The sequence below is a fragment of the Poecilia formosa genome, unplaced genomic scaffold, assembly GCF_000485575.1.
Source record: "Poecilia formosa unplaced genomic scaffold, Poecilia_formosa-5.1.2 Scaffold335, whole genome shotgun sequence".
NCBI classification, from domain to species: Eukaryota; Metazoa; Chordata; class Actinopteri; order Cyprinodontiformes; family Poeciliidae; genus Poecilia; species Poecilia formosa.
The window spans coordinates 571,725-597,790 of NW_006800274.1; the positions used below are offsets into that span (position 1 = coordinate 571,725).

General features: G+C 40.1%; 1 protein-coding gene across 8 annotated transcripts; it reads right to left on the bottom strand.

The window, feature by feature from the left end:
• Positions 1-674: 674 nt before the first annotated feature.
• trip12 (thyroid hormone receptor interactor 12) lies at positions 675-25,794 on the bottom strand. Of its 8 annotated transcripts, none has more exons than XM_016661531.1 (43): positions 25,681-25,793; positions 22,742-22,888; positions 22,227-22,352; positions 21,257-22,044; positions 17,020-17,125; positions 15,658-15,794; positions 15,403-15,486; positions 15,212-15,307; positions 14,993-15,144; positions 14,781-14,816; positions 14,596-14,691; positions 14,415-14,507; positions 14,159-14,320; positions 13,432-13,500; positions 13,172-13,337; positions 12,809-12,926; positions 12,324-12,480; positions 12,055-12,208; positions 11,112-11,340; positions 10,669-10,787; positions 10,253-10,460; positions 9,988-10,088; positions 9,711-9,897; positions 9,455-9,596; positions 9,052-9,243; positions 8,950-8,961; positions 8,700-8,851; positions 8,466-8,623; positions 8,257-8,330; positions 7,943-8,142; positions 6,890-7,017; positions 5,976-6,127; positions 5,683-5,825; positions 5,447-5,603; positions 4,993-5,091; positions 4,778-4,892; positions 4,417-4,571; positions 4,094-4,258; positions 3,761-3,925; positions 3,540-3,653; positions 3,071-3,165; positions 2,304-2,407; positions 675-2,203 (listed from the first exon to the last, which is right to left on the bottom strand). In XM_016661531.1, exons 2-43 carry the CDS (start codon positions 22,837-22,839, stop codon positions 2,007-2,009), a joined length of 6,201 nt encoding a protein of 2,066 aa, XP_016517017.1. In that variant the 5' UTR covers positions 22,840-22,888; positions 25,681-25,793; the 3' UTR covers positions 675-2,006. The 8 variants fall into 8 exon arrangements, with proteins under 8 accessions (XP_016517017.1, XP_016517021.1, XP_016517018.1 ...); XM_016661535.1 differs by having other exon boundaries at positions 9,711-9,885; positions 25,681-25,790; XM_016661532.1 differs by lacking the exon at positions 25,681-25,793 and adding an exon at positions 25,223-25,531.
• Between the last annotated feature and the right edge of the window lie 272 nt (positions 25,795-26,066).

Sequence of the window (26,066 nt, forward strand, 5' to 3'; positions counted from 1 at the left end):
TCTGATAAAACAGTAAGAGTACAAGTAAAATAATTAAGTTGATAAAAATACCCAGGGAATAAGGACTTATTATGGTTTAATATTGCTTATTTCAACACCCACACACATATTGTGTAAGATTTAATCACAGCCTAAGCCTTTTGTTGTTTGAGCTCAGGGTTTTAGGACACAGCGGTCGGAAAAAGTCCAAACCTGTAACAAGCAGCTGTTAATAAACCCTGCCAACACAAAACACGAACAGATAAAAACCACAAGATTAAAAAGCTCAATATTTGCCCGTTTTAAAAGTGAAACTTTATAAAGATCGATATATTTCCAAGCCTTTATTTCTTGTAAAGCTCAGGAAACCTTTGCAGGTATTTTGAGTTAATAGTCTCCATTTCAAGACGGTTAACATTTTCTGAGACATTACATTTTGTTTTTTCATTTTCTGTAAACCATTTTCAAAATCACATGAAATAAAGCCTTAATACATTTCACGTGCAATTAATCAACACAACATGAGTTTCACTTTCTGAAATGCGTGGCAAAATTTACTGAACCTTAGGATTTTTCTTTTTTAAGATGCACCTGCCAGGGAAACAAATGAGGTAAAGAAATGAATTTGAGTAATAACTATTCAGTAGTAAAACAAACAGGGTGGGTAAGAAAAAAAAATCAAAACTATAAGCCAATGAGTCAAACAGTTACTTTATTTATGTTCAGGTAAAAACATGAACCTGATGCAAGTAAATTATTGCAGATCTTAGAAACCAGCACATGAACGATTGGGCCAGGAGAGCATACAGTGGCGCCCTCCCCTGGCCACAGACTGCAAGTGCACACCACGGTTTGTTCCAAGCCAGCAGTGCAAAGAAAAAAAAAATCAACTACAGCAAGAAAAAAAAAAAAAAGACAATATAGAAAATTAAAAAAACAAAAAAAGGTAAAGCAGACATTCTCACCTCAAACATGGTGTGAAACTGCATATATACTTTATTCCATAAATGAACTTGAAATGCTATCTGGCCAAGAAACGATAAAATGAGACCAGCCAATTAATTTTGTGCCCAGCTACATTTTGTGTTGAGGGTTGCTCAGAGCTTGGTCTACCAACGTCACCCTACACATCCAGTAGGGCCAAACAGAAAGACACTAACTCTATCAAAATAAGAGCAAAACAAATTTACCTGGTCAACACATGGGTTACAACTCTTCATTTAAGCTGAAACTCTATAATAAAGGAGGCCAGAACACAGTCCCAACTTGGGTAGATGGTGATTGGGGGGGCGGAGGGGGAGAAATAAAAATAAACAGATAATATGATCTTATCACTACCTGCATTCAACCAACGGCAACTCTCGTTTTCAACACTGGAAGCAAAGACACACAGAGGGGGAGGAAGCCGAACCAAAATGCAACACACAGACTGGGGGCCGATATAATACAGAACAAAATGCCAACATATGAACTGAGGGGGAGACATGAAAACAAAGAACTATTCTATCAAATGTGTAGAATGAGCAAAGTCTGCAAATTTGTCTGTACAAATGATCTTTGGAGCTAAAGTAAACCTAGCCTGCTCAATGAAATCGCCCTCCCCTTCCTCCCCTAACGCCCAGTAAGCCGTCCGCCACTCTGGAGAGGAGACATCCCTTTTTTTTCTCTCTTTTTTTTATTTATTTTTTTTTTAAATATCACATAGCAATGCAATTTAAAATGTCACCCAGATGTTTTCATCTTTTTAACACTACTGATATAGGTTTTATTCTCTCTTTTTTTTTTATATCTTATGTTCTGAGTCATGGAAACACACTTCCACTTTTTTGTTTTTATAATTGTTTTTTTGGAGAGACAAGGGGGCAGCAAATATATATTTAAAGTCTTAACTTTTTCTGCAAGCTGCTTTCTCTAACAACAAGGCTATCCCCGTAGCCTCGGTGTGTGAGATTACAAAACAAAACTTAAGGAAGTAATGATTTTTATCAGTTGCTGAAGAAGGCATTTGTATTTGAGAGGTGGCGAGATCAGGAAAGGTGGAACGACTGCTGGCCCTCGCGGGCAGCAATCAACAGTTTTTCTCGCATGATCTCTATGCTGGAGTAGTCAGGCAGCTTCAGGTAGTTGACGCAGGTCATGACTGAGGGCAGGAAGTCGTCGGGGTTCTCCGTCGACTCGAACGTCTTCCTCACAATTGTCAGAGGGGGGTTGAGGCTTCGGAAACCTGGCGATGACGACATCCACGTTAAATGTGAGGAAAATTACAGCGTGGGCTTGTTTAGCTAATACGTCTTTTTTTTTTTTTAATTTATTTTGTTATTCACCTCCGACAGGCAGCCTCGGGCTTCCAGTAACAAACTGGAGAAAGAGCCGCTGCTGTTCGGCATCGAAGCTGCTCAACACCTCGAACAGGAACCGGATGGCCCGGCTGTAGCAAGAACAAAGAACGTGCACGTTGAAGAAGAAGAAGAGAGTTATTCATATGCCTCTGGAAATTGTAGCTTCAATCAGGTGAAATGTGATGTACTGACTGATAATGTGCTCTGCTCATGTATTTATAGCCAATCAATTTTTCCAAAGTTTGTCACAGTGAAAACTTGCACAGTGGCATGGATGGCCCTCTTCCTGATTTCCTATCTTTTGCATGTTTGACATATTTATACGTTTCAGAAAATCTAACCAATTTAAACACTAGTCAGACAACACAAGAAAACACAAAATGCTGATTTTTTTTTTTTTTTTTTAAATGAAGTACAGCTCTCCTTCAACGCTGAAGTCTGATAAACACGCAAATAATCAGAAATCAGGAAGGGGGAAACATATCTTCACACCTCTTCAGTTTATTGTGCGTTTGTTGCTCTAAAACAAAGTGCATAATTGTGAAGCGGAAAGAAAGAAAAAGAGAGAACTTGGTACAGATTAAACAATATGCATTAATCTAAGCATATTTGACTCCATTATAGCTCTGGCTGCATGTTCAGAGCTAGTAAGGCTGATATGCACAAACATTTAATAATTTAAAGCCAAATTAATGAGTTGAGGTATGAGCGGAACCGAGCTGTAATCAAACTGCGTCATAAATTAATCCCACCTGTCATGCGTGTAGCCGTGGTCCGGTCGACAGCACTCCATCAGCGTCTTCACATCCCACGTCTCTGATTTACTGCCACACAGCAACTGGTCCAGCTAAAACAAACATGGAAGAAGAAAAAAATTTAACTAGATGCTACTTTTTTTTTCTATTACTGAACAAAAGGACAAATTCATTTATTTAGCAGTTCACAAGGGGAAAAAAAACTTGCAACATTTAGCAATATATGTACACTGTATTTTGTAACCAGTGGGAAAACGTTACTTTTTTTTGGTAACATTTATAACAAAATAGGTGTTTTGTTGTTTGTTTTTTTAAATACAGCTCATCTTCACATAAAACCGCACAAAACTTTGGGATATTATTTCAAGTCAAATTTTCCAGGTTTATATATCCTCAAACAAACATTGTTTAGAGGACAGAGAAATGCAATAAATCAAAATAAATTAGAAACAGTGACGTTTCTTACCTCTTCAGGGTAGAAATACTGCAGGTGATGCAAAGGGAAGACCGACTCAAACCCTTCCCTGAATGAGTCAAACTGTCTTGATACTCCTTCATTTAAGGTCCAGTACACCACCAACTAAAAAAAAAATCGCAAAACTCAAAGTAAGAATAAAATCATAAATCCACAGTAGGACTAAAAAAAACCAAAAACGAGCAGAACAGTGAGACACAGCGGTGCTGTACCCTGAGGTACTCCTCGAGGTTGTAGATTGTGACTGGCACGTCTTTCCCGCCCTTTTTCAGTTCGATGTTTGGGAAGCCAGGCAGAGTGAAGTCCAGGCCCAGGTCCTCCACCGAGCAGCCGTTCATGTTCAGGCTCTCTAGGGCCTGCTGGAGGGTTTCTCTGGTCTGGAAACACAAACAAACTCTTGTAAAAGTGTGAAAAAGGGAGTCATGCAAACATGAGGCTCTGTTGAGTGGTTTTAGGATTCTGGGAACACGGTGCACAGCACCCCAACGTTCCTTTTGTAGCGTAACAAACTGACGAAAAGGAAATCCTCCAGGCTGTGACTTTACCTGTGATCGGTCCTGTTCCAACCTCTTCTTCTGACGAATGATATCCTCCAGGTGCTGGATGGACTTGGCCACACTTGGATCGATGTTCATCAGGTCGTGAGAGCTTATAGACGTCTCGTGTCGCAGCATCCACTTATAAAACGGAAGCCCCAACGGCAGATCCAGCTGCGGTAAGGAACATTTGTGAAACGGTTCAGGGACGCTCATTTAGGCAAAAACTTGAGATGTGAAACATGAAGCAGGTTTGCTAACAAGTCTATATGCACTCGAGGAGTTCAAAGACTGAATCTACAGACACAAAGATATAAAACAGAGTTTAGTACCAGTCTAAAGTCCATAATTGCTTTGGCCATCAACTTTCCTAAGAAACGGAACTTCATTTTGATTTTGGCTATGTGTGCTGGTTTCGTTGTTCTGCCGAAGGGAACAGCAAACAGTCCTCTGGAGTTGAACATGTACTTGGTGCCCTCTTGGTTTCCTGAGGAGAAACAAGAAAAAGACAGACACTGTTACCATAGAGATGAGACAACTAAAGCTACAGGAAGTAATTTTTTTTTTTTAATGAACTGCAGAAACACTTAAAAAAAACTTTCTAATCTGATCATCTCTGGCACTTTGCTCGGTAAGAGGATCACATATCTGACGTCTATTAAGAAACAGTTAAATGTTCCAGAGGGTTAGCACCTTTAGGATTGGCCAGAGTAATCTCTTCGCCTCTCCAAAGACCAAGATCTGCTCTCTGAAGCTCCTGAGACACCAGAGCGTAGAACTCCTGCGTGGGACCGAGACCCGTGCCCACCTGGAACAAAACAACACCTCAGTTCTGCTTCAAGGAGACACATGACGGGACACACGTTCCACTTAACAGAGGGAAAAAAAAAAGAAAATAAATAAAATACCTCATTCTCATACTGAATCTCCAGCATTGCCCTGGAGCTGCCAAGGTCCTGCATCACAGACTCTGCCTGTTTTAATAGATCCTCACGGTTTATCGTTCTCTGGAATGAGACACAAAAGTAAATGACAAAAAAATATATATATATATATCTAGTTACCCACTGTGAAATGTTTAAAGTCTGGTTAAACACGATGCAGTTTCTAAAGTTTTACAGGATTTGGAAGCAGAAGTTTTGAATTCAAGAATGCATGATTTATGGCGTCAGTGGCTGGGTCCCAGATCGTTGTTTGATTAACATGCATCATAGTGCATGATGTGGACTGAAGTTCTAATCAAATGTATTGGCATTTGATCATTATAAAAGGATTGATTACAAGAGGATAAAGTGAAATTTAGGATTTCTCCTCTCTGATCGATGCATCTCTAGGTTACTGGTTCAGTGACGCAAACCGCACCTTTTTCCTGTCCAGACGTGGTGCGACTCTGCTGTCCTGAGAATCTGATTGGTTGATCTCGGGGTTTGTGTCCAGCAGGCGCTGCATGGCTCTGTCTCGATCGAAGGCGGTGACATAAAACAACATCTGCCGAGTGTCGAAGGGGAAGAAGAAGGGGCTGTGGAGGCGGAGAGAACAAGAGGCGGTGAGAACAAATTGTTGCTTCATGCCGTCATGTCGCTGTGCTCAGCACATACCAGGTCTTTCCCAGCTCGATAAGCCAGGTGGGGATGTTCCCCGTCATGATGACCAGCGGGTCTTGTAGCTGACGATTGGCTTTGGCAGTCAGTTTACTATTAATGAACTCAGAGGTTGGAATAATTTCCTTACACGCAGCATTCTAAAAAACAAGGAAACACACATGTAGTCATTTTGTTTTATATGTCAGCTTATATTAAATTACAAATTTTCACCACAGTTCCTTTGAGAATCTACAATAACAAAGGCTTCCTAAGCATTTATTTATCCCGGCTGATGGAAGGTGACCTACATCGTACAAATAGAACCAGAATCGACTGATGGAGTGAAGGATCCTCAGCAGCAGGGTGACCTCTAAAGAGGGGTCGTCAAAGGTTATGGTCTCTGGTGGCTCTGTAGTGAGGTATGTTTCCAAAGGATTGGCGACGCCGGGACATACGCCATCTGAGACGACAAAGAGAATGAGACTCAAGCCGGCTCTTCAGGTTCTGACAGAGTTATTTTGGTCATTTTAACCACACATTACCAAGAACATTCGTAAGTCAAAACAATACACGCACAAGGTAAATGATAAGAGCAGAATCTGCCATTTAGCAACACCAGCAATATTGTTACTTTGAAGTAGGGATGCAAATGCTTACTATGCTTACCCAATAATATTTTACAAATAATTGAATGATTATTTTTGACCCATTCCAGATTTTTGGGGGTTCCCTTTCTGCGTCAAGAATCAGTATCTGTCCAATTCCACCTACAAGTCTCCACACCTGTGAATTTCACCCTTTGACCTCTGAATCATTGTCATTTCACAGTAATAAGCCGACTCATGAATGGAATGATCGCTAGATCAGTTCCAAAGCAAAAAATTATTAAAGGCACGTTGTATCTGAACTGGAACTGCTGTGCATAAAATCAGTGGAGGTCGTTAGTTTACTGTAACGTACCCGGCCGAGTGTTGCCACATAGCTCTGTATCGCTTTTACTTTGGATGCGTACCATAGAAGAAAAGTTTTGCCATTAGCAATCTGCATTTACCTTTCTTTTGAACAACTTCTTGCTGTGCTTTGAAATGATTAAAAAACACTGAAATATTTCAATGAAACTTGCCAAAAAATAAAATTACCCCAACTAAGCATCACAGCCCAGCAAGCAGTACTGAAACTACCAAGAGGAAACTGTAGAAGTGAGGATATTTTTCAGCCTCACCATGCCACAGCTCATCCTGTTTCTTGGCGTTGCGCGGTGAGGTTTTAGTGGGAGCAGTCTGGGCTCTGCCTCGCTTTCCACCCACCGAGTCCTTACTGCCTTCCTCGTCTTCTCTCACAGGCTTATACCTGCCAAAGATCAAAAGGAAACACTTGGTCACTAAAGGCTTTGATGAAGACACTTCTAGGATCTCACTTGTTTTAAACACAACTTGAAAATTGACAATAAAAGCTTGTAGATGATAGTTTAGTCAGTTTTCACCAAGTTACACAGTCTGGTAGTGTCGGGAAATGTAAGAAATCAACTTCTAGTAGTTTGTAGGTGTGTATTTCTTGTTTTCAGAAAACTGCATCAGAACATCATATTATAATTTTGAATTTTTTTAACTTGCATTTTGACTTTGAAGGATAAAGTTGAATTTTTGTAAAAATCTTTTTACATGTATTTAAATGCTGTTATTTTAATATTTCTTTTTGATCCAACCACAAAAACTTTAGAGTTTGAAACTGTAGCCATAAATTTAAATGTCAAAAGATTAGTAGTTTTAATTTTTGTTTTGTTTTGGATAAAAATCATGAAAACACCATGTACTGAAAGCTGGCATGTGATTTGGCGGTGTGAAAAAAAAAAAAAGCAATTGTCCAGTTTTTTCTTTTTGCATGTGGACAAACGTAAATCAAACCAGCATTATGTAGAGAAATCTGAAGTGAATCATGTGGTTACGTGTGACGACTCATGCAATAAAATTCCCAAAAAGGTGGGTTAGCATTCTGACACTACAAGTACGAATGAATGACTGTATTTATTAGCGACATAAAAACAAACATTATAAAAATGCAAGTAGCCGTTTGTTTATCAGACAATCACATATGTTAAAAAAATAACTGAATAAAAACAAAAAAAAGTCTTGAAATTCAAACCATTTCCTACTCGGCCTCCATTTTTTCATACTTATGCAGGCTTGGAAAATTACATAAAGATCTACAATGAGAAGCAACTCTGTGTATTCCTGCAAGTCACCGGGATTCAGGAAAAGCAAATAAAGTGTTTTACCATATTGTGTGCGTTTTGGTCCAGATTCCAGCCCTCCCCAGTGGATTTGCTTCGTCGTCTGTCGACTCCCGCTCCTCTTCTGCCTGAAGACTGTATTGCCGAACAGCCTGGTACACCGTCATGTTGTATGGCAGCAGGTGGTCACCAATGTAGAACTGTAGTCTGTGACGCACGCTGCCAGAATTTAGGAACTGTGCCGCCTGAGTGAACAACAATTGTTCAAGTGTTAGTAGCAAATGTGGTTAAAGGAAAATTCAGAAGAGTAAAAAAATAAAAAAAATAGCTTCTTTATAAAGCAAAATGTCATAAAATACCAATGATTCGTCTATTTCATCATCTGAACCGTCATCATCGCTGTCCTCATCTTCTTCCCTGATTCTACCATAGCCTAAAAAAAAAAAAATCAAGTTTAAAATGCAAATGAGTAGTCAGAGATGATTGTTCTTTAGTATTTCAATTACATGCAGCTGTCTAAAACCTCCAAGGAAAGAAAAAAAAAAACAAAAAAAAGAACAGCTCTCACCTCTGACCACAAGATATCTCTCAATCGCTTGCACCAGGGCCAGCGGGTCAATCTTCACAGGGCCGCCTTTCCACTGTTTAACATTAGTGCAGTCTGGGTGCCTCTGCAGCTGACACTTGAGCTGATGTGTGTTGAAGAACTTCAGTGCCTGAGATCCCCTGATGAATCAAATATATTCGATTTAATAAAGTAGACCAAATTCTCCCTCTTGAGACCAGATGTTTGCACACAGACCTGCTGCCGTTGCCATTGCCACTGGGAAAGTCGTGCACCTTGACTGGGAACTGCTCCATTTGGCTCAGACAGCTGTTCATCTTGTGTACGAGTGCCAGGTACGCCGAGTTATTTGTCGGATCCAGACGACCTATAGGCTCAACGCCTGGCAGCTGTGAAGCAAAGAAAACATGATGAAACATACAGACGGAGCACGAGAGCAAACATGGCGCAGATCACAAACCCTCCAATGTCTATTCACAGCTCCCACCTTCTTCAAATACTATTTAGAACAAATTTAGGAGAGGAAACCGGTCATCGTACATAAAATGAATATTATCTAGACTTTGGAATGACCCTATTGGCTTCTCACCGGACAACCAGCGAAGATGTTGAGGAACCTCTTGAGCCGCACGTCACGACTGAGCAGGTCTCTGTCCGCGTTGGAGGTAAGGTAGATCAGAAGCTGCTTCACCAGGCCGCTGTGCTGGATCTCAAACGATGACACGTCAGATTCTGACACGATGTTAGAGATTTCCACCAGGCACTCCAACCCACCATCCACCTGGAAAACATGGGAAATGTTTCATTAATGGTGTGAAATATTAAATATATGCTCTAGACCGGAGATGTTTATAAGTAATTTTTCCTGAATCGGAGTTAAATCTCAAGTCAATTTATGTCCCAGGCATTTTTTTTTTTATCCGTTGCCCATTTGTTCCTTTCTGGTTCTTGCTCAACAACGTGCATGTTTTCACAAAGAGCGGATGTCGTACCTGCAGGTTCAGCTGCTCGGTGGCCGTGCAAAGTCTCTGGAGAACGTTCAGAGCAGGGTTGCTGCCGTCCACATTCTCAGAGTTGAAGTAGCGCTCCACAAATTTACTTGCCTGCTCTTTAATCCAGGCCTTAATTTTATCTCTACAACGTAAAAAGAATTAAAGCAAAACTGTAAAATCAAGTACAAACACTGAGCGAATACATCAACTAACAATATCCGTCCGAATAAAAATTGGCATCAAGTCGTCAAAGTACCTGTTATTTGAAATCGAGTCTTTGGGAGGCGCTCTTGCCAGGCCGCTTACTCCGGCTGTGCGTGATGGCTCAGAGTTGGCATTGTTAGTTTGAGCTCCCAGCTTCCCCCAGGTCTTGGGGTTGAGGCTGGCCAAGAACGACGACTTGGGTGACTGAGTACTGGTGGGGCTCTTGGCTGCAAAGAAGACTGGCAGTTATGCAAATATCATCAAATGTGCTTTCCTTTCCAAAGGTTGAGCATTTCAAACTCTCCACACAGCAGTGCTTTGACACTTACCCTGATTGTCTGCTTTATCATCGTCTCTTGGCGGAGAGTACTTAGGCCTTCTGGGTCCTCTTTTTGGAAGGCGTTTTCTCTTTAGGACATCACTTAACCGCCTTAGTAGGAAACAAGAGAAGGCGGCTTAAAATAACCATTTAATTTCAAAATTTGCACAGCTAAATGCCAAGAAATGCATCTCCAATTTGGCATGGAAGGCAGATTCCCTTCAAGTCTTTTTAATTCTCTGGAGAGTCACCAAGTCTGTGTGCTGAGTGTTTACCCCTGGGGACTGAGGTCCAGCGAGTCGTCCATGCTGTGCTGAAAGCTGGGGGAGCCCAGGTCAGGAGTTGCAATGTTAGCTGATGTCGTGGATACACTGGTGATTGTTGTGGTACAGAGGCTGGCAGTACCACTGGAGCAGGCCTTTGGGGGACTAGTGACAAGAAAGCTCTCAGACTCTGCAAGGTTCTTTACTTGATGCATTACACCTGGAACAACAAAGAAACTGTCAGATAAACACCCACATAAATATAAAAACTGGTTTTTAATTAAAAAAACAAACAAAATGAAAGCGGTCTGTAATATTAATAAAGTCCTCTGTGCAGGAATTCAGTGATTTCTACCGTTTGCTTTTAGTTAAAAACATTTATTCAAAAGTTAATTTACATTTCCAAGTCCATACGTTGGTGCACAAACCTTCTCTTCTAAAATAGACACTGAAGACATCAGGCAGCTTCTGCATGAGGATCTCTGCCATCTGCAGAGATCCAACCACAATCTTCAGGTCCTGGCTGGACAGCATGGAGGCAATGTGACTGCAGAAGGAAACAACATGAAACAAGTTGGATTACTCTCAATAAAGTCGATTTAAAACCGTCAACTGTTTGTTTCCTTGTTAGAAAAGCAAGTATTCTGAATAAAACTTTCTAATCCTTCTTTATCATTCATTCAGTTTATTTATAGATAACTCACAGCATTTCATCTCAAGGCACTTTACCAAAAAGTCATTTTAATCCAATCGAGCATCCATTCCAATTGATCCTAATTATTATTCAAACCGAATAAAAAAAAATGTTTTCTAAGGAAACCCAGTAGATTACGCCGAGTTACTGATCTGCAGCATGTTGCTGAGTGGTTACCTGGACACAGCATGGTTCCTCAGCACATCCTTCAGCAGCTCGGCGTCAGCAAAGTATATGATCCTGAGGATGGCTCTAAGGCACTTGTGTCGGACAGCAGGGCCAGCTGATGAGCTGTAGACCTCATACAAGACCCCAAACAGTGTTTTAATAAAGCACTTCGCCAGCTCAGGGTCCTCCTTCATCAGCTGGGCTCTTGCATCTTCCCGACGAACCTCTTGGTGACTCCCTAAGTTTTTTTTAATGACAAGATGAATCATGTTAGTCAGGTCAGAATGTTTTGCCTCCATCAAGCAAGGTCATCACAGAGTTCCTGCCTCCTGGTCAAGGATGTGCTTCAGATTGACTGCAGGAAACAGTCAATCCGTCAGGCAGAGAGAGTACTGCCACGTTAGAAGCAGAACCACCAGTGCTTAAATGCAGAGGTTATGCACTTTACATTACTGCACTTCATATTTGCTGTTATAAATTGACTGCACTTCATATTTGCTGTTATAAATTGACTGTGTTCAATTTTCTGTTGTCTTTTTGTTTATTTAATTTGTTGAATATCTAAAGGAACCTATGTTTTACTTTGTTGCATGCATTTAAATGTCAGCATATTGAAGCCAAGTTGAAAAGGTCAAGTTTAGCAAAGTGAAAAATGGCAATATATGAGGAATAAAAAGGTTTCACAAAGAATATAATTTCATCTCAAGACTGCTTTAAAATGCCTAAGGTTAACTTATTCAGTTGGGATTAAAAAGCAAAGGAAAGAGACAATACTACATGTTCCAATCTTTCTATGTTCAAACAGCAGATGCATATTTAGACACATGATGCTTTGAGAGATCTTTGCCCATTGAAGCCATCAATTAATGAACATGCAAAATATCTTAATCTCTTAATCTAATAAAATCCTCATTGTCAAACAAATCTAGGGAAAAAAAACAAATGTTAGAACCTGTGTTAGGATTGGCAAGAGGATTAGGCTTCCTCTGGATACCGCGTGCTGTTCCTGTGTCTTCATTTATCTGCTGCATAGAGTTGAAGTCAATTGTGTATACACGGCCCAGGGTTGACAGGCTGATCTCATCTTCTCCGTTCTGGTGGGCCGTCTGAGGAAAAGACAAATAATCAGGATCACAGACAGATGAGCCAAGCAAATATCCACCGATACTGCAACTCTGTAAGGAACCATGGAGTCTAACAGGCTTTTTTTTTTTTTTTTACCTCAATGATGCGGCTGTCGATGCGGTTGTAAGGATGCCACAAGCCCCGGTCATCCCTCCACTGCCAGATTGCACCCTCTGTTGTTTGAACACTGCCTTTCTTCAGCATAGCGTCAACTGCAAAGATGCCCTCTCTGGGGAGGCAGGGCATCAATTCACTGGATTGGGAATATAAAAAGGAAATGCTTTAGTTTGTTCTGCTCCACACTTCAGGTTCAGGTTTGCAGTGATTGTGGCTGCAGAAGCCAATTTAAAAAAAATATATATGCATTTTAAACTCAGGAGGAAGGAAAATTAACATGTGTGGAACATGTAGTTGACATATTAAGTAGATGGGTCTGCTAAAGTTTTCAGCAACAACAAATAAAAGATTATAAGATGTTTTCATTCAATTTATATTTGATTTAATCAGTTGCTTTATTGCGTGCCATTCCCTGTATTTAAAGGGTTGGCACAATCACATACAACAAAAACTAAAGACATTACCAAATGAGGGAGGTCAGTTCGTAGAGTTCCTGGGGGCTTCGAGGTACGAGCTCAATTTGTTCCTGGCAGCTTCCATTTGATGCACCGCACAAGAGGAAACGCAGAGTTTCTGCTATGTCTATTCAGAAGGACAGACACATATTCTTGTTTTAATCTCTTGTTTGTAGTTTATTTTCACACACACGTCAAGCTTAACACTGAATTCATGCCAACCTAGCACAGTGAAGTAAAACTCTACAATCATTTAAGACTGTTTGGATTTGAGACATGAAAAACAATCCAATTTTTATGCTACTGTTGGCTAATAGTTTAGTGAGAAAACAAATCAAAGCAATAACACCCTTTGAGGTGTGAGTTACTCACTTTGTTTCATAAGCTGGACTGCCAGACTTGGGCAGTTGGAGCACATCAGCGAGAGCATGCGCACAACCATAATAAACATCCCCGAGCTGAGAACAGGAGGCGTCACAACTAGCAACTGCTGGATGTTGGTCAACAGGTCCCTCGATGCCACCTGCTGCAGCAGGTTCTGCCAAATAAAATAGATGGAGAAAAACAACAAACTGTTAACCAAAAAAAAAACATCAGACACAACAAACCAGTTTCAGAAACAAAGTACAGACCTCTTCGTGTTGAAAGTTGTCCACCAGTCTGGCAAAACAAAGACAAGTGCTTTCAACGGACTTCTTATCCTGAAAGACAAAGGAAACGACATTATACTTTACTGAAAGTGCTGTCTGAGTATTATTTTAAGCACCTGCCAAGTGATAAGGTAAAAGTTAATGAGGTGTAATATTACAGTGAAACAACAGGATTACATTTTATACACAAAATCGCTGCAGTTTAAATATCTTGTGATTTTTTGCTTACAGCATCAAAGACGTTGCTGCCAAGCAAATATAGCAAAAAGTCCAAACCTTACTCCATATATTACATTTTATTTAATTTCTCTGCTGCTGCTGTTCTTCTCTGTGCTTTTCTAGCTTAGATACTGCCACTTTTACCAGCAACATTGTTGCAACTTTTGCATTTAAAGACATTTGTTAAAATCTCAAAAATATTTAGAAAACCAAAGACAAAAGACCCTTCACATCAAATAAAACCTATACTATTAAGGATATTTAAAAATTTGAGTTTGATCAGAAATGTTTGAGATATTTAAATGCAAAAACTATTCAAAATAAAACATGTCATCCTGTTTCCTCCTATATAATCTTAAGGTATTTCTGGTATTTAAATATGTAAAGTCAAAATATAAACTTCAAAATCTCAAATTGCGTAATAAAAATTTATTCCAGGCTCACAATCAGATAAGACTGATTATCTTCATCTCGAGCTGATCACACGCACCTGATGTGTAAGTCTCTGAGTCAACAGTGAGAGCGAATCATCAACAAAGTGAAACTCGTCTGGAGTAATGCTCTGGCAGCAGTTCGCTGCTATGGCCAACGCATTCCTCTGGGCATTGATGCTGAAGAACTCCAGGTAGAGGAGGCAGTGAGCCAGGCCTCTCTGTGAGGGAAAACATGTTTGTAACAGATTAGAGTAATGCAAGAGAATAAAGTCATTTGGAAGTAAACAGTGTAAAACTAAAGTCAATGCGTACAGCCTGTAAAATTGCTTTGCTGTGTCGCCTTGACAACATTTCCAAGGCTGTGAGGGCTTGTTCTGCTACGTCTATGAACTGGATCACCTGAAGCTGCAAACAAGGAAGAGGAAAAACTATTAGCTTTTAAAATAAAAAACAAAACAAGGGAGTGACTGCAGAAGGAGTTTAATGCATTTACTTTCTCCAGGAAGACAGGAATAGCGTCAACCACGACAGCAGAAGAACGAGGAAGTGCCTCCATCATGTAAGTGAGCGCACGCGATGCATGATTCATCTTTGTGCAACAAGCAACACAAAGAAGTCAGTTTTTACAGAAAACCAACAAACTAACTTCACTTACAAGCCAACAAATCAATCACTTACAATTTCAAAATTATGCTCCATCTGTAACAGTGTAATCTGTAAAAGAAAGTGGAAGATACTTAGCTTCAATAAACTGTCAACAGATCGATAATACATGCCTAGGTAAAAATTAAATAACTACAATACAGAATTTGTCCTTAGAAAAATAAAAACAAAAACAATCAGCTTACGCTTGTCACCATCACTGCAGCTTGACAAGTCAATGGACTTACCAAAGCAGGCACTACACTTTTGACAGGAAATCCACCAAGAGTTTCCTCATTGCCCATCACCAGCAGCTGGCACATCTCAATGGCAGCTTGGAGCTGTTGAGACTCGTCCCCTGTGGCCTGGAGGCCCTGCAGCAGCTGCTGGGCCTTGGAACCTAAAACGCAAAGATTTGGTTGGTAAAACTGATGGAACCCTTTTGGTTGTAGGGAGATTGTACTCACTGGCTCCACTGCCTATGGTCCTGTGAAACAGCTGCGACATGCGGGGCCCCAGGGGTCCAAAAAGATGTGGTGGGAGACCTCTGGCTTCCAGAAGCGCTATGGTTTAGGAGGAATTATCAAGGTACAGGGAATGAGGATGTTTATCTGTTTTTATTGTCATCACATGATAAAAACCTGTGAGTCTGACAAACCTTGAAGCCTTCCCATTTCTGAATCATCAGACTCACTCTCTCCAGAAGTGGTCATGCCCACTGCTCCGGCAACTGAGCTTGAAGCTGGAAAGAAAAACAGTATTAAAAGCTCGTCAGTGATGTCACCTTAAAACTGCCAGCCTGTTTACAACAACTCTCAGAAATTTGTTTGTGCTCTGTGGTCACGTTTTGATTGCCAAATGGAGTCTAGTCAAAGTCACAGACTAAGTTGTGGTTTAGGACAGTCATTTTTACCTGAAGCTCCTTGTGACGCCTCATCAGTGCGAGCAGCTGATGAATTGGCCCCATCTTGGTTGTTGTCGGAGTCAGCCATTTTCTCCTGTCGGCGAGCGTCGGCTGCCCCGCGCTTGCCCAGGCCTGAGCCCCGCCGACTACAACATGAGAAGAAATCGAATTAAAATGTCGGAATAGCAGGGAACGTAGCGCAAACAAAAACACGATATGCTCCCTGAATGACTTGATCTTCCCCAGACAGAACTAAATGCAGGAGTGAACACACGCAAGACCCTTTTTTTTCAGATGGCGTCTACTATAATATAAAACATTCTGCCAACTAATGATGTGGCGTGCATCACCAATTAAGCAGCAAGTTACCTGGAATATTGTCAATGGAAGAGTTGTTCACATTAAAGACTCAGTTTGAAATCCTCATCTAACCCAGCAGAAAAAAAATAAATAAATAAAAAATAATATCTCCACCAGTCAACATTCTGCGAGTGGATTTTTCTGAGACATCGTTTATGTTTCAGCATTTTTGGTGCAGACTGAACCCACCATGGTCACCATGTCACAAACGTATTCCTCCAACGATATACAGTGGACTTCAGGAGAATCTCTGGCAAAAATGCCATAAGGGTATTCCTGCTGTATCATTCTGAATTATTCTAACATGTCAAATTTTGTTTGTAGGATAACTTGGAAAGAATAGAGTCTTAAGTTGTTTGCCCACACTGATGCTTAGAATTTAAGCACCATTTTATAGCAAAAATCAGGTTAATATATTACCTTAGTTATAAAAAAAATATTTGTATATCAAACATAACTTAAATGAAATATGTCTTAAAAAACATTTGACTTTGCAATTTAACACCTTGAAATTGGGTCTTTGTCTCTTTAATAAGCTCCTGCTCTTTCCAGCTCTGTCTTCAGCATGTCATCAAAAACAATGCTTCTGGGGTGCTGTGGTGGCGCAGGAGCAAAGCACAACCCATGTATTGAGGCCTTAGTCCTCATGCCGGTGGTCGCAGGTTCGACTCCCACAGCCTGGTGACATTTGCCGCATGTCTTCCCCCTCTCTCATAACCCTCTTTCCTGTCAAACTACTTTCAAATAAAGGCCACTAGAGCCAACAAAACCTAAAAATAAATAAAACAATGCTTCTCATTACACCATTTGTAACTTTTCTTAAGAGCGCTGGATTGAGTAGTTTGTATGATAAGCTCAGCATACTTGCAGTTCTGCCAAGCGTTTGCCAATTGCTGCTGTTACTAGTCTGGAGGAGATAAGCAGGGGAGTTTTAGGGGAGGGCGCTCTGTGAGGCTGAAGCTCTGAGGAGGAGCTTTGTGGAAATAGGCAGCACTTTCTAAGAGTTCCTACCTGGTGCTGGCACAGGAGCCCGTGGTCTTCTGGCGTGTGCTCCGCCGAAAACTGGGGAGCTCTGCTGGAGGAGACTCGCTGCGCTTCTTTGTGGATTTCCTCAAACCTAAGGGAAAACAAAAGTGAGCGTTAACTGCTTAGATGGATCTTATTCTTAAACTAGTCTAAATAAACATTTGAAATGATGGAAGCTGTGTATCTAGATGCAAATAGAAAATACAGTTTCCTTTACAGTTTAAGGAAACATTTTAACAATAGTTTATAGATTATCCAAGTGGGGAAATATAATAAACCAAATGGGAGTTTTCCCCCGCTTCTGGTTCCATATGAAGTGCTTAGGACAAAGTTAGATGCAGAATACTATCTCTTTTTTTTAATACAGCACAGGACCTGTGCTGTCTGCTTAGACCCCTATACCACCAGCCAAAATGGGTTATTAATAGCAACACGACCATGGCCCTACGACAGAACAACCTTCATGCTAGGTCTGTGACTCATAACTCAGTGGTACAAATCTAAACACTAAAAAGTTTCAGAGCAAATAAATTGCACACAGGATGGTTTTGTACTTTTTTTATTGGCTTGATATTCAATCTTGTGTTCTTTAGAATTGCTCAATCTTGAATATTTCCAAATCTCAGAAAATCTAGAGATTTTAAACCAGCTCTACTTAATTAACTACACCTCCCTTTAGTCTAGAAGCAAAAACATTTCAATTTGATCATGTTAAACTTTTTTTTTGCTCATGCAGTAAAAGGTAATAAGTAAATTAATTATAAAGTCCACTCACCATCATATAAGTGTTAAAATGTGTATCTTAAAATTTAAAGAGTGATGAATTTATTCCAAATGTGATGAAGCTTTTTTCCCTTCTGAGAGAAGCAGGTCGTTAGTCCTTCCCTACCCTCAAACATACTTCACGTCAGCTGGTGGGCCAACACGTGAGAGCCAACTTAGGAGGGGTCTCACCATTTGGGCCAGAGCCCATGACACAGAGTCCACTTGAGTTACTTTCCTTTTACTCACCTAGAACAGTCTGAGCCCATGCTAACCCGAGAAGCTGCTGCCTCCTTCTCAATGTACACAATTTTGTTCAGATTAATTATACTTCTATATGCAGGTTGACTTTTTTCCTCTCTTATGTATAAGAATAATAGTGGAAGGAGCTGGAAGAAAGATATAGAGGCTTTACATGGCTCTCCAGCAGTACAATGTTGGCAACAAAAAAATACTTCCCTCATTTTGAACAACAGTATTCACTGTTAATTTTCAAAAATTCAACATATTCTGGGTAATGGGCCATGTGACCATGACAATAACTGAACTGGCGCAGCTGTCAAATGATCAGTCGTCTGTCTCAGGACACTACGGTTGATTTAGTTTCAGATGAAAGGTTGAAGAGCAGAGGGAGAAAGGTTAACTTTCTAAAGACATGGTGTGTTCTGGCCTCGCCTCTCCTGAACCAGGTATTCCTGTTATGCACTCGTCCCACGAAAGAGGAGTGCAGTTATTTGTGCTGATTCTGAGGTTTAAATATTCTTAAATCACAGAGAAATGATAAAACCATCTTAAGCTTCACCTCAATAAAACTTTAAGGTATTTGAAACACAAAGTTATAACGTCACTGTGGTTTGCCTGATGGTATGGAAGCTTAACCTGTAAAATTTGGCCTGCTGGAGGCAGATTATTGTTTTTCTACTTTGTTTTACCATTTTCCTGTATTTTGACAGCAAATATCCTTTTCTTTCCAACAAAGATATTTTTGCTTGACAAGCGCAAGCATAGCTTCACACAACTTGCAATAATCATGAGTCAATTACTTTAGAGACACCTCTAGACTCACTGCAAAGGTTTAAGTGGCTGAAGACAGACAGAGCTCATACACAGACCTTGAAAAGGCAGCTGTTGCACTGATACAATAAGTCCTTGTGCTACTGGCACATTCCCACCACCTGCTCAGCTTCAAGATACTGAATGGAAGTGATAATCATCTCCAGGTTGCTCCTGGGTTCAGAGCCGTTATAGATCACCTGACGTCATTACTACCCTATTCTGTGTGGTGACGCACATATCAGAGGCACACAATCACCACAAACGATGGGTTTTATACGACAGGCCAACACAAAGTACAGCATAATTTTCAAGATAAAAAATATATATATATATATATATGGACTATGAAAATTGAGTAACTTTATTTGAAAGGGTGTGCATAAAACTGACATGACACCGTCATAAACATGACATAACACCTGTCATGAACATAAAGAAGTCTTCATGAATGTTTATGACAGTTGTCATGAAGTGTCATTCAGTAAATAATGACACTTTAAATGCAAAGTTGCTCTAAAAGTTGTATTGAAAGTCCATTAAAAATGCCAACTTTTCATTAAATTATCATAATTTACAAAATCATGCATAAAATGTCTCGAGTGGAAATTGTTTTGTCTTTTGTGTGTTTTGGATTCCTTTCTGTGTTTCTATCACCTTGCTTTCTGATTGGCTACAAGTCACAACAAACGGGCTGCAATCTTGTTTGTCCTAAAAAAAAAAAAAAGACCCCAGACACTGATATCAGGCCAAGACAACCTAACTTGTTGAATATGGTTAGTCGTATGGTTGGCAACCTCCCACCGTGAAGCTCCACCTTTAGGTCAGGGATAATCCCAAATGTCTTGCCTGTCCACCGGGTCCTTCTTTAAGTACATTTACATTTCTATTGTCTGATTTGGCTCTGGTTCCAGCAGTGAAAACACAGGCTCTCCAACACAGCTCTGTCTCCATGAATGTGAGCATAAAGTCTGTACCGACAGGTTGTTAGTAAAATAAAGATCCATTACTGCACAGTTTCAGTGGGTTATTTTATTGGTTATGTTTCTTCTGACTGTAGGATAAACATTTTGAAGGTGTCCAGCATTAACCTGAATCTAAGAATATATGGGGGCAGCTAAATATTAAGGTGATGGAATGGAGGCATTTCTTCAAACACCAAAGAAATGATCAGAGTATCAATGGGAACAGAAAAGCCTGTCATGAATTTTTTTTTGACTGCTGTAATGTTAATAAAGACGCTTATAGTCATGACTAAAATCGGTATGAACTGACATGCCATTTGCAATAAGATTTATTTGTAAATGACACTCATTTTATGTTACTGTAAGCAGTTCCTGCCTTTTCACCATCAGAAAAAAAGTTTTTTGTTTCAACAAAATACAAATTTACCCTTAAATCCACCAGGGTTATGAATAATATTGTGGTGGACAGTAAATACGGAAGTAGTAGTTAAAAAGCTTCAGGTCCCAAATGTGTCAAAACTCTAAATGTTGTGAAACCAGATGTTTGCTGCTGCTAATTACATTTTTCTTCTCCACTGTAAAAACATTTAAGGTTTTTCATGGAGAGATAACAGTTTTCACTCAGGTTTGCAGCTGTAAAATAATTTTCTATTTTTCCATTAACAGGTAGCCGAGCAGTCAAGAAATTGATATTTTATTTCATTAATCTGCAGCAGAATAATTCTGTTAAACTTCAGAACAAATGGTGCAGCGACAGTAAAGAGGCAAAACTAATAACATCTTTTTTTAATAGCTGGTCCTTTGATAGTTTTGTTTTCTACTTCCTAAATGTTATTGACTTGTAGTTGATGGCAGCTACAGTTTTAAACAAACACATCCAGAGTCAGAAAACCTGGACTGAAGTCCATTACCACAGTCTGCCAAGTCAGATCATCTAAACATGTCTTGTACGACCTGCTTAATAATCCAAGCCAATGAAGCATTAAGCAAGCATTTACTACGTGTAAATACAACATACTAGTCAAAGCATTTATTTATTTTTTTTGTATGCGAGCAAGATTATTAGTTGCCCTCTGTTTTTTAAAACATAAAAAAAGCAAAGCAACTGGAATAATAGAGAGTAGGACGTTTGTGAAATCTGAAATGGGTCACACTAAGAATACTTTATCTGAATTTACAGTTTGGTCCAATATCTGTTTTTGCCTTGTAGTGTAGATGAGCTGTAGCACATTTAATCCTAGGAGCCATTATAAACGCATGATTCTAGTGGTCTTGGTGGACGTTTGTAACCGAGACTGTGATGGTAGTTTGCACAGGAATCATGTTACATTAATCTACTATCTAGATCCATAATAATGAACTAATCATCTACCAGCCAATCAAAAAGTATTACACATCCACCTATTGCTACACACAAACAAGTTAATTTTCACACAACTTACTTGCTAGTTTAGCTTGTAGTCCAGATGGCCCAGGTTTGGAGGTCTCAGTTTTGGAAGTTCCAGGTAAGGAAAGTTTGGGTTTTGGCAGGTTTACTTTGGGGTTGAAGCGTGTTGCCCAGTCAAACTTTGAAGAGCTGGCAGTTTTGGCCTGCTCCTTGTCCCGTGTACTGCGACGCGGAGAGGGACTAGATGCTGATCTGGAACGACGAGCTTTTGTCTGATCTTTTCCCTGTTTTAAACGGGCGCCCTGCGTAGCAGCACTGTTGGTGCCTGTGGTAGAGGAAGAAGAAGAGGAGGAGGCAGAGGAGGACGAGTCTGTCACGTTGCTACACCCAGCTTTGGCTGAGGCGGCCGATTTAGACGCCAGCTTGGTTGGTTTTGCAGTTCTGCCTTCGGTACAATTGGGTAGAGACCCAGCGGTGCTACTTAGACCTGGGAAAGAGTCTGATTTTTTCCGTTTCTGGACCGAAGAGGCCGAGCTGGCCGCACTCTTCTTGTTCTGATTTCGACCTGTCGATGCAGGTGCCTCTGAAGAAGCCTGTCTCTTCTTAGACTTAGCTGGACCTTTCTTGGTCTCCGAGGTATTACTTTTGGGTGGTGGGACTGATTTGGGCTTCTTGGAAGGGGTGGGCCCAAGGACGCTAATTTGGTCAGGAGCGTCGCTTCGTTTGAGCCCTCTGGTGCCCTCACTCTTTGACTGGTGGCCTGGTCGTTCCTGTTCGGATGTTCCCGCAGCCTGCGAGTCGTCTTGCAGCACTAATGAAGCCACTGATAGGTTAAGACCGCTTCTGTAAGGTAGCAAAAAATAAAGGAAAATTATTTGACAGAATTATTTAAATCAGAAAAAGAAGTTAAAGAGATTATGCCAATCTAAAAGTGCAAATGTGTAAAATACAAGTGGCAAAGAAGGATGCAGTTCAACCTTAGATAGACACATATACACTAAGCACCAAGTAGAAAATAGGGGTACCTTCTTGAGCTGTGCCCTCTGGACTGGCCAGTGGCTGAGCTGGCAGTGGCTTTGGGAGCCTTAGAATTAGGTCTTCTACTTTCAGGTGGGGAATTTGGTTTATGTTTTACCTGCTCTGACTGCAACCTGTAAGGTTGGACATTAAAAGAGCAAGGAACAGTGTGGGTTTCTGGAAAAAGGCCACATAAAAAGAATTTATGAATCCCTAAATTGTCTTAAGACAAAAATGCCAATTCTTTTCGTCACCAGCACCTCTGGAGTAACCAGTAAAAAGAAAGAAGAAAAAGAAAAAAAAAAAAAAGAGTTATCTGACTACGAAAAGAAATAAAAACATACGTCTCCTTTTGTAAAGGCACATACATTCCCTTTCACCAATCAGTAAAGTTTCCTACAGTGTTTACAAAAGTGAAAACTCTCCACAAATAAACATCAGTCTTGCTTGGTTTAATCAAGAAAAGCAGACAGGGATTTTATTGATTGAGAAAGTACAAAGCAAACATGCAAGACGGACTCACCTTCCAGCTGCTGTGTGGTCTTGTGGCTGGGCCGCAGCAGTGTTCCTCTGTGAACGGCGCAGTGACCCCCCTGGATTGGAATTAGGCCGGTTGGACATTGGCACCTCTCTCCTGAAGGGACATACCCTTTCTAGACACTACCATTCACTAAAATAAAAGAAATGGAACAGACATGAGCATATTAAAAAATCATAATGGAAAATAAACAAGTGGCAGTATGTTTATAGCATTAGGCTACAGCTCCCTCTTTGTGCTGATTTCAGATGTCCTATTTCACAAAAGACACCTTGATCAACATTTAGAAACTCCATCACAAAAAAAAAAAAAAACTAAAGAAACACTAATCTAACTAGTGGTCCTGGGAACTGTATTGGCTAATAAACAAACCGCATGTATGCAATCTCAAAACCACAGGTAGTTTAATCAAAGATTTGATCCAAGTCCACAAATGACTTCATTAATTGTATATGATCTATATTCCTTTAATCCAAAAGTTAATTCAATTAAATGAATCTCTTCGAATAGAAATGCAATTAAGGCAAGGTTTTAACAGCTAAGCATTATTTTTACAACTTTGCATGGAATCACTGAATCCCCTATGTTTACACTCTTATTACAGCCTGTGTGTTTTCACAGTTTCTATCAACATATTGTTGACACCGTATAATAAACCAGATTTTCTTTACATTTCTACCTCTGGGAAAAATGGCTTTGAGGTATTCTTGTGATAAAATATTACCCAGCGTTATTATAACAGCTGGGTATTTTTCTTAGCTTCAGTAATCCAGGACCGTGCATGTCAAAATACACATACATAGATCATAGATATTTTTTTAATAAATTAAGTTTTAAACAGAAGTCAAATGACAAACATTCCATAATAGATCATATTTCTCTGTCTTGAATATTAGAAATAACAAGGAAAGCTTGCTGTAGGAAATCACCAGTTTTAGTAATAATGATAAGAGAATTTCATATTGCAGCACGAACAATTTGCATATAACCTTAATTCACATGAGACAATTGATGAGGCTGAACATGAACATATCCAGGTAGATTTGATATTTGCAAAATAATGCTAACTTACCACCTAAGTGCTTTTGGCATACAAGAAAATTACCACCAATAAATAGCAAATTAACTGACGATCAATCCATGATATAATGAATTCTGATGACAAAATACGCCACATTCCCGGAGCTCATAAGGCCACGTTAGGCCTACACTGACAGTGCATCCTTGTCTTTGTTATTCGAGCACTCTGACAACTGGCACGCCACTTGCCAGTAATGTGATTAGATTTACACAGCAAGTGGCTGACATTTTTAATCGCCATCTCGTTTGGTTCGCCTTCACAACATAACCAAGACACCAACCGCGTCCTGTTTAGTACCTATGATTTCCAGAGGCCTGTATTTCTGACGTAGTTGTTTAGCATCACCGAGCAACGTTAGCATGTTGAGCCAGTCATTCCCTTCCAATCTCATACGTTTTGACAGCAGCGAGTTCACACTGTATGTTCTGCGGTCAAAAGTTACCACCCTAAACGCAAAAACCACAATACGAATGGTATCTCAACAAGAAAATAACACATTTGAAAGCTTAAACAGTTAAAAGTTACGCTGGCTAATTTAGCACTGGTTGCATTGAACTGCGTAGTTTGAGTACCGGTGTGTCAACCTATTTAGACACTTAACCAATAGGTAGGTTTAAACTACTATCTCGTTTGTAAGTTGGTTCGTAAACGAAAAAGGATATGGTCTTAAATAAACTACAAAGGCAGCCTCCCAAAATAAAAATGTAACTACTTGAGATGAGCTAGGCACCGAAAATGGCAGCATCGGATGGACCGACAGCGGTTTGATGTAATAAAGCTGTGGGGCTAGCTAGGTTGGTATTCGGGCTATTATGACACACAAGTATGGCTGACAAGTTTTAAGAAAACGAAAAGAGACGTGATGGCCCAAAATGCGTTGGTCCACATTTTATGATGATTGGTAGGGGAATCAAATTCAAAATACACGACTGTCATACAACAAATACAATGACTAATTCTTAGCCTCGGTGTCAACCTAGTTGTTGCGTACAAGCTAGTCAACCTTTACAAATATGAGAACTGAACCGATGTTTTCTTAGCCTATAAAAGGCCAAGGGCTCCCTTTCACTGCACCAATGTCTGGGGCTTTAGCTAATGGTAGCCTACAGAAAATAAGTTGTCTAACAAAGTGTAAACAAAACGCATAGTTTGTTGTTACAGTTGCACAAACAGAACCAAATAAAGCTAAAATCTTAATAGCGTGGCTAAACTGACAAGCGTCGAAGCTAGTTAATTATTAGCAAGCTAATATGAGCTTAGCCATCCAATATAGCTTTTTCTAATGGCCGTTCAGTAGTAACCTGACAAAATAGGGGGAAAAAATACATTCACAAGTATCTGGTTGCTAATAAAAATGATAGTTCTCCGGTTTATGAAATACTAACCTTATCAAAACAGAATTAGCCACCGCAGGGCAGTCACGTAGGTTACGTTAAGCGACGTTAAATCATCCAAGAGCGTTGTAGCTAACCTTGGCATGCTAATCAATAAGAGCTTTCCTTGTTGTCACTGGCTAGCGCTTTGCCAGCTCGACAGAATGGGGTTCACAAATAAGAGCTTAAATACACCTCACAAACACGTGAGTTCCTGATTAAATACAATAAACTCCAACTCAATTAACTAGTCGCACAACTAAAAGGTAGCACGACCTCGCTAGGTTGCAAAAAGAAATGGCCACTGATACATTTTAGACACAAAAAAACAGGAAAGCAGGAAGGGAGTTCGGGATGACTCTACGACACAGAATCAAAATTCTATTGATAAAAATCGTTAATAAATCATTTCTAAAGACTGATGACTGAGATGTCACTGAAAATGTAAATATTTCGCATATTATTGTTACCTATTTGTTCCAGTGTTGTAGTTGTAACAGACTGTGCACTGCTCCTCTTTTCTCTCTCTACCCCTGCTAGCTTCGTATCAGCTGAGCGGCCTACAACTGCAATATACATCCGCGTTATTCATCCGCTGTGGAACTAGATAACCGTGATTTTCGACATCAGCTTACTGCGACTTGGCAGAGACGCTTCGCCTACAAACACCGATTTTAAGTCTAAAATAACAATACAGTGCTGCTGAAAAAGAGGGAGTTTTATCTGTAAATGTTCAGCTGTGATCAGTTAAACACTGGTGATACGAGCTTGTCACAAATATTAAGTATAAATCCGCTGGGTCGTGAACCCCCCCTCACCTCCTCCCACTTTCGTCTCTCTTTCTCCCTCTCTCTGT